Source organism: Mixophyes fleayi, chromosome 4, assembly GCF_038048845.1.
Source record: "Mixophyes fleayi isolate aMixFle1 chromosome 4, aMixFle1.hap1, whole genome shotgun sequence".
In the NCBI taxonomy this organism is placed as follows: Eukaryota; Metazoa; Chordata; class Amphibia; order Anura; family Limnodynastidae; genus Mixophyes; species Mixophyes fleayi.
Genome location: NC_134405.1, coordinates 276660269 through 276673459, shown reverse-complemented (window position 1 = coordinate 276673459; position 13191 = coordinate 276660269). Strand labels below are relative to the sequence as shown.

Genomic DNA, 13191 nt, shown 5'->3' with positions numbered 1-13191 from the left:
ATAATATTTTACAGTACAGTGTTTGTGGACAACAGTTGTGAAGCCAATTTGAACAATTATTCTGGGCTGGGTATAAAAAAAAATTCCAAGGAACCTTTGAGTTATATAGAAGAAACAATGACTAATAAATATCATCAAGAACTTAAATTAATAAAATAAAATCAATAACATAAGTAACTTTCTTAAATGGCTGTTGAAGATGTCTTCGCTTACATTAAAAACTTGTTGAGAAGCATAAATGTACTTTTACATCTATGTTCGTACATAACGCTATCAATGTATTTATATGTGGTGAGCCCAATACCTCACAGTTTTGGGGGTTCATCGATTCTTTTATAAATTCCCCATGACCCATATTTTCAAAACAATTGTGTCTATGAAAAAGATCACATTTCACTTAAGTACATCTAGACACAGGTTAGATTAAATCAGGAAAGCAAACATGATGGACAAATTACTCTTCAACTGCTGCACACTTGACGCGCTCAGAGACAGATATGGCTTTGGAAGTGTCAGCTGCAGAGAACACACTTAGCAAACCTTTTAACTTACAGTACTTACATCAAGTTCTGCTTTAGCTTCAGCTAGCCGTTCATGATCAGCACAGTCAATGAGAAAAACAATGCCATTTATGGCAGGGAGGTAGTTTTTCCACACTCTGCGAGCTATGTGAACAGAATAACAATATAATAGACATTTAATAGGTCACAGGACTTGTACAGATAATGTTTTTGTAGCAGTTTAAGCGGTATATCATAGAACCACAATATCTCAATTGTCAGACACAGGGCCGCCGAGAGGGGGGGGGTCCGGGTACTAATTACCCAGGGCTCTAGCTCCGATGATTTTTTTTTAACCTTTTTTTTTTTTCAAAACTAATTTTTTTTTGGTTGTTTGGGGGGTTTTTTTGCGGCCGTTGGTGGGGGGAGCAGGGTAGTTAAAAAAAAATAAACATACTCACGTGATCGCAGCGCCGGCGTCCCTCCTCTCTGCTCCACTCAGACTGAATGCCGGGTGTGACATCTTCATGTCACGCCCAGCATTCAGTTCAGACAGTCTGAATGGAGCAGAGAAGACTAAGAAATTAGAGAGCAGAAAAGGACAAGGTAAGTAAAGGGAGGAAAACGGGGGGGGGGGGGGGGCGGCATGGCACAGAGGGGTTAAAAGACGAGGGTGGGCATGGCACAGAGGGGTTAAAAGACGAGGGTGGGCATGGCACAAAGGATTTAAAAAACAGGGGGGAGCATGTCACAGTGGGATTGAAAAAGGGGCGGGGGAGCAGCATAGTATAGTGTGATGAAGGGGAGCCAGGTGAAGGGGGCAAAAGCAGCATGGAGGGCGCAGTGTGATCATAAGGCATGGCGATGATGAAGGGGCACATTATTGTAATGTTGGAGCTGGAGGAAGGCCTAAATATTAATCGTGGGTGGTATTAATTTAACGACAGGGTTGTTTGGAATTATCTAAATGTAGCCATTTTTTTACAAATAGGGCCCCCAGCATTCCAGGATCCAGACAAGCCGCAACTAAAGAAACCTGCAACCACAGTTGGTGAAAGTGAGAATAACAGGTAGGAGAGAGCAGGACAGTATGTGAAATGTTGTGATTCTAGTAGGGACAATGCCAATTTTTGGAGAGTGTTCTGCCCAATGTAAGGTGCAGGCCAAGACTGAACTCTTTGTGTACACACTACATTGTTTCTATACTACACTGTGGTGCTAGATATCCTGAAAGTCAGGAGTGCTTGGACATATGTGACGCTCCGGCGAATTCAGAGCCTAGTGATTTTGATGTGTTAGCCACGCCCCAATGGCTCATTTGCCATGCCCCCAAACGCATGACCATAGCTGGGAAAAAATTTGCGGTGCCATAAGGATAGCATACTCGACTATAAGGGGAGGCCTCATGAATTTGTTGTACCGGGGCCCTGAAATCCTCTTGGCAGCCCTTGTCAGACATAATAATAGAAGCAGAAAGTATATTTCATCACCAGCACATTGATTGCTTTGCTTTTCCCTTATACTCTCTCTTATATCTGCAGCTGGGACATGCTTTCCCCAATCTTGTGATGACTAAATTACTATACATATATGGTGGGCAGAGGTTTGTCTATCACTGTATACAATAGTGACACATTATGGCACAGAGTGCATTCCCAAATACAACTTAAAAGTTCCACTGATATTTTATATGGTTCACCTGGTGTGCCTTGAATTCAGCATTAGGGCAATTCAAAATGATCTGTCAAAATAAAAGTATAATATATCTCCTAAAGCAAAGAGGGGTGCAACAAGGGTGCATGTTGAAAAATGTTAAATACATAAAGACCACCCCTGTTGGAGCATACATTTAGGAGAAAAACTTGTTGCTAAAAAAGGTTCTCTAAACTTCAAAGTACAAAAAACTGGAATCTAATCTTATCAAGGTGTCTCTCTGGTTATTAATAGGTTAAAAGCACACTTCATCTGGCATGTCTAGTGCTTAAAGACACAGCATTAAATAAAATTGTACATAGCTGGATTTATCTTTAGACATTATAGGGCTAATCTACTGTATGGTCATCAGGAAGAGATGACCTTCTGAACCATCCTAGCCTTGCCTACAAGTTATAGCCAATATATCTGTCCATTTATTTCTGGTATCCCGCTTATGCCAAAGCATATCTTGTCCAATACATACATTTGAAATATAAACAGTGAACTGGAAAATATTAAATACTTGTGTTGCTATTTGTTTGTGGATGATCCCCAATAATACAATAACTAATAACTCTGCCTATCATAACTCACCTTGGACATGTCCACCGAGATCGAATGTAGTGAATGTCATTTCAGCAATTGTTAATTCTTCTGAAGCTTAATAAAAATAAATAGGTTTATTTAAATGAATGTGAATGTGAAATTACATTTTCAAGTATTTTGGCTGCACCAGTACTAACACTATAAGCATTTGTTAGAGATATCTGACATTCACAAGGTTTACTCTTTAAAATATATATTTTAATTGCTCAACTCAAATAGTACTTCCTGATTCAGTAGCCAATTTGATTTATATCAGATGCTTAGGATCTCTCCCGCTATGGAGGGGTAAGCAGCAGAGGTCCTGGCTACATAGAAGTATTCAGTCCTGGTCAATACAAGAAATGGTGGAAACAAACTCCATATACACAGTGCACTGGTTGCAGCAAGGTAGCAATGCAAGATAATGTGTCACGTTTAATTTACAACCCCCAATGAGATAATCAAATATATAAAAAAAGAGAAAGACTAAATGCATTGTTATTCATATAGGGAACTGTAAATTGTAAAAGCTACATATAATCTGATAAAACTTACAGACAAATAAGGTTTACTTTGTAGGGTAGAATAAAGAGCACAAATGTGGTGGTAGTAATTGTCAGACTAATCAAAGCAAATGCATGAATGACTGCCCTGGAATGAAATATTCCATAAACATTACTCTACCCTACCTTGTAACAGCTTGATGGATAACAGTAGCTGTCTGTTGTTGACAATTTGCCCCTTTGTCTTTACAAACTTCTGAAGCGCTTGTAAACACCAACTTATCTTCCTCATTTCAGAAGGGTGCCCTCAATTAGCCATTTTAGATGCTGGGATTATCCCCTCAACTATCAGGAGTTTGACATAAAATATATTTACATGATAGGTATGAGCTTTCAAAATGTACCTGTCACTCACCGGACTGTGAGTGCTACTTCTAAGGTAGCTAGGAATCGTGTCCGTCCATTATAATGAGGTACTGTGCATGTGCAGTCCCTTTTAACCTTCAGTTCTGTTCCTTTAACTTAATTGGCTGATCAGGCAACACTCCCTATATTAAGCACCTGTGGTCAATACCACGTGGCCTGATCTTGGAGTCTCATTCCTCATGAGTCTCTGAAGGTGTTCCAGTGCCTGCTCGTGTGTTCAGCTGATGCTGATTCCTGTTTGCCGTTTGTGGTTTCCAGACCACTTCTATTCCTCGTGTTCCTAGTGTCTTCAGCAGCTGATTCCTATCCGCTGCCTCCGTATATCTACAGTTACAGATTACTGCAAACTCTCCTGTGTTTCATCGTGACTCCAGCAGCTGATTCCTATCCGCTGCCTCCGTATATCTACAGTTACAGATTACTTCAAACTCTCCTGTGTTACATCGCTACTGTTCCAGCTGATTCCTGTTCACTACTTCAGCGTGTCTACAGAGTCCTGCTCGTCTCAGCGCTCCAGTCTGCATTCTACCTGCCGTCAGCTGACCCGCTGCCTACTTCTTCTACAGTGTGTCCATTTGTGTCAACTTGCCTGTTAGCATCGAGTCTACGCTCCTCGGCTTCCAGCTCTGCTACATCGCTTCAACTCTCCCGTGGTCTCCTGCTGTTCAATTCGATATACTACTGCTTCCTGAGTATTTGTCATCCTTGCTGGCCTACCTACAGTGCGCTGCACCTACCTGCCGCTTCCATTCTGCAAGGACTTCTCATCTCGTCTGTTCCCTGCCGCTCAGGTATCCCTGCAGCTATCTCTAACAGCCTGCTCATCTGAACCACGGTATGCATACTTCTCATTGACTGTGCTGGTGTATTGCATATCCATCTGGACGGAGTTGTTCTCCTCCGGAGTTTCCATCCTCTGAGACTATTGCTATTATTGACTGTGTTTCCTTTTGCTGGACTATTCTAGTGACTTTGTTTATCTGTGCAGTGCTGTTCATTCATTATTATTATTGTGTGCAGTTCAACGTGGGATCAAGTTCAGTGTACCCGTGTAGACTCTGCATTGCATTTATCTCCTCGTGTCCTTCCTCACATATATATTCAGTGGTACAACTTGCTAGAGGCAAACCACTGATTCCTGTTTCCCTATGTCACCAGTTACATATATCCTCTCACATAAGCAGTGGTACAACTTGCTACACGCAAACCACTGACTTCCCCGTTACCTTCACCTGGATTCCATTCCTTCACTACAGACAGCGGTACAACTTGCTATACGCAGACCACTGACTACCCTCAGGTGTCCTTGTCCATCCAGATCCTCGTGTTCAGTTACCTATTGTTTACCAGTGCTGCTAGTCATAGACTTTCTGAGCATTCTCTAACCATCTGCTGTTTCCAGTTCCATTATCACCCTGCCATCAGAGTATCATATACCAACTCAACTGCTCTGATAAGACCATCAGCGGGTGATACTGGGTAAAGACTCCTAGTGCCCGTGACAGTACCATCTAAATCAGATAATTATGACAATAATAAATATATTATTAGATATATACAGAAGTGGAAGTTGCTCAATCAATTTATAGGCTCATATCAGGTGCTTGAGAGGATGGGGTTACCCTAAAAGAAAAAACACAGAAAATTCCCCCAGCACACTGCTATAGCCAGAAAAATCATTAAAAGACAAAAACTTTTAGAAGTAAATATTAATGTAAAATATTAACAGAAAATTGGAAGTAAAATAGCCTTTTTTCCATTTCTGCATGTTTTACATTTGACTTTTCTAGTCAATACCCCGTGTTTCATAATTAGTGAATTACTTAAGTACTCACTGGGATGAAGTGTTGGAACATACTGGCCCATTCGTCCATCTTTAAGCATCTGTAACAATGTGGTTTTCCCAGCATTATCCAATCCTAAAAATACTAATTTTCCATTCTTCTTGTATAAACCTGTAGGATGAAAAAAATATATGGCATCAATGTATAATGCCCTAAAAATTGCTCTTTTTTATTATTATTTTTAATGCGTCACAAACTCCGCAGCTCCAGTCAATTGTACAAATACAGATATGACATAATACAGTAAGCAAAATCACAAATACATGAGGCAGTAATGCATAAGTAGCACAGATAAGTGATTATAAAACTATATGGACTCACACAGAATGTAGCAAAAGACATCGGTTTGTGTTCCACTGGTAATATATTTTGGATTTAACAAAGGATAATGACAGTAGACAAACAGGAAACAATGGGTAGACAGGACTCTGCCCATGGAAGTTTACATTGTTAAATGCTCCCTCTACAGAAATATTAAATAATAATATTGTGCTTTTTATCCCATTGGGACTACATTGAGCAAAGGTGAGTCATATTCCGTACATGTTCATAGACTGATTTTTGGTATTAGAAATAAGTTTATTATCCTGCAATTCTGGTTGTTCTTTAATCTGTACTAAACCAAAAATGTTGAAATATTTTCATTAAATAGTTTTACTGCATAAGACACACACACACACACACACACACACACAGTCCATTCAGTACTACATCTTAAGACACTGCCTTTTGTGCAAGCGGCAGCCAATCCTGAAATGCACCAGATGGTAAATCCAGAAAAAGATATCTATAAAGAAGAAGAAACTGGGTGCCTAATAGTGCACAGTATGTAGGAGTTATATCCAACGTGAGGTGATAATGATGTGTACTGATTATAGAAGTGATTTAGTCACATCTATGTTTGGGTCCCAAATTCTCGAACTAGAATCTTGAGGGGCTCTAAAACATGTGACAAAAAGAGATGAAGAAACCAGAGATAGTGTAATATCTTCCATAATTAAATCACAACACATACCGTATAAAACAAAAAACAAGGCTCATGTGTCTTATTTCTTGGTACTGCTCTGCATCTGGACATAATATGTATCTCCAACAAAATATACAAAACATAAGCACTTATCTGGAGTACCAAAGTCCTAATACCAGCAGGATGGATAAGGGGGTTGTCTGTTAACTAAGCCCATGTTGATTACCACATAGCTGTTGTCCAGGGCAAGATCAGTTATTGCAAGAAAAGGCAATAGGAAAGTCCAATGTATAGAACTAGTATTAAGCCCAATAAGATCAGTAGATTATACCTCATCACGTTTCGTTTCAAAAAGAAAGACCATCAGGAGTAACACTTTTACTTGGACCCCGACCCCACCAGTGCTCTCACAAAGAGTGAACTTTGAAGAGTTAAAATAATATTTTTCAATTACATTCCTTGCCTGTATAACCTTGTTTACAGAGGTGATTATCATACCTCTCAACTTTAAGGTATACAAGATTGGGATGTTTTGAAAGTGGAACAGCGCGCACATCACATTGGCCCCAAAGCCCTTCCCTTCTTTTAGAATCACCCCTTCAAAGTGGCAGGCTCCTGCCTAGGGTATGCACAATTCAGTAGAGGGAACTGTCAGTGACACACCTTTTAACTGTACTGGATTCAGGTCAAAAGTCTTAATCCACAGGACAGTCACATCAAATAGGACAAATGGGAGGTATGACGTATAGACAGGGCTTCCTGGAAACTCCAGTCACTAGAAATTCTAGATTTGTGAGGAGTGTAAACAGGCTCACTTCATACAAGAGAAATTATATTCACATGTAAAAAGACAACTACATTTGCCACTGCAGGAAAAACTCTGGGAGATCAGCCAGATGTCAATCACAGCTCTGTACCACAGATGTATCAAACAAGTTACACAATGTCATCAGTACAGGGTGAAAAATGGTTGTGATGAGTGGTGAGTGCAAGGGATAATCTTGGAACACTTATCTATCTCACTAGAACTTGTATGGTGCCATCATACATTTGTAAGGAGCTCCACTCACAGTAGTTTTTCATGCTTAAATAAGTGGGGTTCTTAAGTTGTTAAACTTTACCCTTTCATAAATAAAGCAGCTGTTAAAATGCTGCATTTCACCTTTTGGAACATTTGATTGTGCCGATTTCCAATTCAAAAAAATGGTTTAGACCAAAAATATTGTAAAATCAATGATGATAAACTTAGGAAGCCATTTATTTATGTTACTATTGGGATTTACTGTACTAATATTGTTATTATTCAGATTTTTGCTTTCTAAGCATGTAACATTATTTCTGCAGCTAAGCATACAGGTGGTGTTTTCTTCATGCACCATCAGCAAGTTGTACTTATTTGGCCCAATATGATCCAGTCATTTGGCTAAAACATCTATGCAATCTGTCCATTCTCCTGTGGCACTATTGCTTAAGGTCCAATTGTTCAGTAATAACTAGAGATATTCACTGAACCCCAGTGATTTGATTTTGCCAAAGCCACCCTCATGTGTTTTGGATCTGTATTTTTTTTGCAAAAATTGCTAAAAAATAAAAAAAAACATCTAAAATATCACAAATTTGGTTCCTACATAATTATTAACCTCAATAACATTAATTTCCAGTCAATTTTGACCACCTCGCAGGTCACAATATTATTTTCATCCAGTTTAGGCCAAAGACAGCAGCGAGCAGGCTGGTTACTAAGCACATCTAAGAAACATTGCCACACAGCACTGGCAGAAAAGAAGAGTGGTGCGAGGTGGTAATGTCCTTCGGCCTTCTCACCCACCCTTATGTTGGATTGCCATAATATAATTGATGAGCAGCAGACTAGACAAGGTTAGAAAGTTGGCCATATAATGACATCAACAGTATTATTAGGACAATTGAAATATATACAGTATTTATTAGGTTGACAATTCAAATGTAGATAGCATTATCCCTAATGCTAACCCTGTCCCTATCTCTAGACCTGGCCCTATCCCTAACCCTATAATAATAACATCCATATATGAATAGTCTACCCAATCACACTGTCCACCATGTGAATTGTAATACTGTTTCTGTGTGAGCAATGGCACTGGAGAGTTAGAAGAGCACTGCCACACCTTCAGTTTCTGTATGAGCAATGACACAGAGCAATTTCACTGGAGACTGTCAAGAATGCTGCTACTGCTCCTTTGTCTGTCTGTGAAATGGCGACGGATCTCCGTGCAGGGAGGTACTTATGGAATCCAAAACTTATGGAGGAGATCTGATAACGTACCAATGGACGTTTTACATAGAATTCATTTCCTAGGACGCGAAAATGTGCTGAGCCTGCTTGGCTCGGTACTCGGATTGGCGAAGTTTGGGGTGGAGGGGGGCTCGGTCTTCAATAAAACCGAGCCTGAGCATCCTTAGTAATAACGCCAAACAACTAAATCTAGATGTGTGTGGCACTGTAAAATGACAGTATTGGTGGGATGAACTTGCTTCTGTTTTATCTGTAATGTAATGCACAGTCTGTTCTGTAACAGAAGCGTGAATTCCGCTCAGTGTTTTTTTTTTATTTTGTTTTTATTAGTGTTTTTATTAAAGTTTTCCAACACAAACAAAACAGACATACAGTCACATAACTTGCTATATAACAAAAAAAAAACATTTCTATCTTTACCATGTACTATGAGAACCTGACAATTCAGAAAACATAAGTAGGGAATTTGGCAGAACCAAGTAAGCGCAACTTTGTATAAAACTATGAAGATGTTACTATAACAATGACACTTAATGGCCCACCTACAAAATCCACTTAGAAGTGCTGCGCAGGGCTGGGAGTCTTCCCTCCCATAAGGAAGAGAGTGAAAGAGAATCAACGAGGCTCCAGACTATATCGTAGCGTCAGTCATTCCGATGAGGGTGAATGACAAATTGAGATTTGTACCAGGGATACCACACCTTATGATATTTGTGCAAAGTCTCCCATCAACCTTTTCTGTTTCCAGGCATCAGTTACCAGAGTAATCAAATTGTGAACACTGGGAGGCTCCGGCACCATCCAACCCCTCGCCGGAACCACCTTGGCTAGTGAAGTTAAAATGAACAAGTATTTAAACAATGGATTGTTAAAGCATTCTTCCAATGTGAGGCCAAAGAGACAGACCTATGGGCATAAAGCACGGGTGGCTTCCAGTGTGAAGGATATTCAACGCCATACCGAGCTCCAAAAAGGAGTGCACCACAGGACATGTCCAAAGCATATTCCAGAAGGTGCCTGGAAGGGTATTACATTTGGGGCAAGGGGTACTGCCCCGCCATCCCATCTCTTGAAATCTAGTAGAAGTGAAATACACTCTGTGTAAAATATAAAAGTGCACATGTGGGAACCACAGGCATGAAGTGGCCTCACTAGTGCCATCAGTCAAACTCCAATCCCCCTCAGATATATCACCCAAGTCGCATCCATGGGAAATTTTCTAGCTCTGAGCTTAAAACTCATGGTGGGTTAAAACTTATTTACATAGAAGGCTGCACTGCAAGACTACCGCAATCTTCAACAATAATTAAAGGGCACTTTTTGTCACAGGTGAACTGATGTTAGGGCATGTATATATGGTTTTCAGTTTCTGGAAACTGAATACTGGCTTCCATATCTCGGATATTTTACCAGCTTGGACAGTATAAGTTGGTGTCCAAGTTATTAATTAGGCAGAAATATAATAAAGTGCAAACTCAACTTGTATAAACATTCTTTATTCATTGACGATTTGTTTCTGAAAGATATAGGACCTCCAACGAAAAAAAGGGACACACTAGATGTGTCGTTTGCATTAATTTATACAAATGCTGCAACTTCCCAGTAGTTTTGTAATGTTTCAGAGAAATAAGGGGATTATATTCTTGGAGGACACAGGAATGCAAACAGAGAGCATTACACTACACCTGTATGGAGTTGCTCATCTATAATGAAACAAGGTTTGTGTAGGAAAGGAAGATTTGCCAAGTGTGTCAGAAGATGAAATGACACCTGTTTATTGAAACAAACGTAACATATGCTGTAAAAAAAGATAAAAAGAATTATAATAAATATATACTAGATATAATCATCTATATCTATATTCAGTCTACTCACACTGGTGTAACCGGTGATTGTTCTGTTATTTAAACAAACAGGGCAATTAATAGTTATGTGAGGTGTTTTTCATATGTAGGTATGTTTTTCTTCACTGATTGTTTTCTACATGCCTGTGTTTATGGAGTGTTACGTATTTCTACTATTTTGCAGTCTGGACCATTAATCTCTCCTTGATATGGTCACAGCAACTTAGTTAAGCTTTGAGAGTTTTTGGTTATGTGGATAGTGAAGTGGCAGAAATATCTTGTACTCCAAAAGTCTACTTGGCAACAAGAGGGATTTAAAAAGGATTAGCACAGTCAGTAAAACACTTTAGTCGGAAATTTTAGCAGAGAAGTCCTCTAGATAGATTGTACAAAGAAATATAACTCTATATGAACTATTCTTGTATAAGACATCTGCTAATGAACAGTAAAATTATCGCAGTGTCTTTTCAACCTCCTCCCAGAAGCATTACAGTTTTGGTTTTTTTCGGGTTTCTTTTTAACTACAGTTGAACACCAGTGGCAGAATAACCAATGGGTGCTCAGAAGACCAAAGCATGATCTCTTTTGAACTTGTGGAGGGTCAATGCATAAGAGGAGAAGTCCCACAGAAGGGGCCTCCAGAGGGGTAAGCCAAAATAGCTTTGATTCAAAGCCCAGTGATGCCCCTTATTTTGCTCCTCACTGTTACTGCCCTGAATGTTATTTCACACAAATTTACAGCAATAAACTAATGTAGCCAACTTTCCATCTGCACAGTAGTGTAGGTGCATACTCTCGGGAATATAGAAATGTGTATCCAGTACAGTAAGAATTACTTACTACTCTGGAGGCCCCCACTCTGCTCTTATTATCATTATTGTTGATTTGTAAGGTGCCACAGTGCTCAACATTGCTGGACAATAAAGAAAAACAGGACATACACAAAATGCATATACATAGAATAGGGACATACCAGGTAGACAAAATAAATGAAGACATGAAAGTAAAGAATTGGGAGAGTCCTGCTTATTAGAGAACTTACATTCTAATTGGAAGAGGGCATAGCCGAGACAAAAGAAGAGATTATGGTCCAGAGTGGATATTGGGACAGTTGCAAGGGTACACTAGTGTGGGTAGTGTAGTTTTTATTAAGCTCTAATAAAAAGAAATGGGTTTTCAAAGAGCGTTTAAAGATTTAAAGGGTGTGCAAGTGTCTGATTGGGCGTAGAGAATTTTACATTTGATAGGAGCACAGGAGAAATCTTATAGGCAGGAGTGAAGTAGTTACCAGAGAAAAGGGAAGGTGCAGGAATGTTGTATATTTAAGAATGGGAGAGTATTTCAATAGGAGATATTTAGATGTATGAAGGCGTGGCATTGTAGAAGAGGATAAGTAACTTGAATTGGATTATGGAGGACTCGGGGAACTAGCGGGGTGATTTGCAGTATGCTGCAGCATTTAAGACTGAAGCAGGAATATGTGAGGGGAATGCTAGAAAGTAGGGATGTGCACCAGCCACTTTTCGCATTTTGGGTTCTGATTACCTTCAGGTTTTGGGTTCGAATGGGTTTTGCCAAAACACCCCCTCAACGTTTTGGGTTCCGATTTTTTTTTTTTTTAAAAAGCATAAAAACTGCTAAAATCCAGATTTGTGTTTTTTTTTTCACTCATACGCTATTATTAACCTCAATAACATTAATTTCCACTCATTTCCAGTCTATTCTGAACACCTCACACCTCACAATATTGTTTTTAGGCCAAAAGGTTGCACAGAGGTAGCTGGATGACTAAGCTAAGCGACACAAGTGGGCGGCACAAACACGTGGCCCATCTAAGAGTGGCACTGCAGAGGCAGACAGGATGGCAGTTTGAAAAACTAGGCCCCAAAGAGCACATAATGGCAAAAAAAGAGGTGCAAGATGGAATTGTCCTTGGGCCCTCCCACCCAGGGCCGTAACTAGGGCTGTGCGACAGGGGTGACCGCCCAGGGCGCAACTCTATAGGGGGGCGCAGTTTAGGAATATTTTAGGTTAATTTAGTTAAAATTTAGGGCTTGGAGGGCGGCATTTGTCTTTCTCGCCCCAGGCGCTAGAATTCTAAGTTATGGCTCTGCTCCCATCCACCCTTCTGTTGGGGAAATAAGACATGCACACTTTAACAAACCAATCATTTCAGCGACAGGGCCTACCAAACTACTGTGGCTGAAATGATTGGTTTGTTTGGGCCCCCACACAAAAAAAGCAATTCATCTCTACCTGTTCAAAGTAAATTGGCTCTACTGAGGCAAGATGTCGTCCTCATCCGCTGATTCCTCGCCCCCCATTATATGCAGCACAAGAGAGCTTACCCCTAAACCACACACACTCGGCAAAGGCTTTAAAAATTATATGCGGCACAGGGCAGCACCACTGGACTCAGCAGGACAGCACACAGGACAGCACCACTGGAATGAGCAGGGCAGCACCACTGGAATGAGCAGGACAGCACCACTGGAATGAGCAGGACAGAGGACACCACTAACACACCCTCCCTCTTCCCTGATCACTGCCAG

The 13191-nt window shown here is 40.1% G+C and overlaps 1 protein-coding gene across 3 annotated transcripts in view; it reads right to left on the bottom strand.

The window, feature by feature from the left end:
• The window catches only part of SAR1B (secretion associated Ras related GTPase 1B), a 93205-nt gene that overhangs the window by 24163 nt on the left and 55851 nt on the right, over positions 1 to 13191 (bottom strand). For all 3 annotated transcript variants that reach the window (XM_075209761.1, XM_075209760.1, XM_075209762.1), the window contains 3 exons: positions 5545 to 5664; positions 2790 to 2855; positions 562 to 665 (listed from right to left, as the gene is read on the bottom strand). In XM_075209761.1, the coding sequence (XP_075065862.1) occupies positions 562 to 665; positions 2790 to 2855; positions 5545 to 5664 (290 nt within the window). The remainder of the gene's footprint in view (positions 1 to 561; positions 666 to 2789; positions 2856 to 5544; positions 5665 to 13191) is intronic.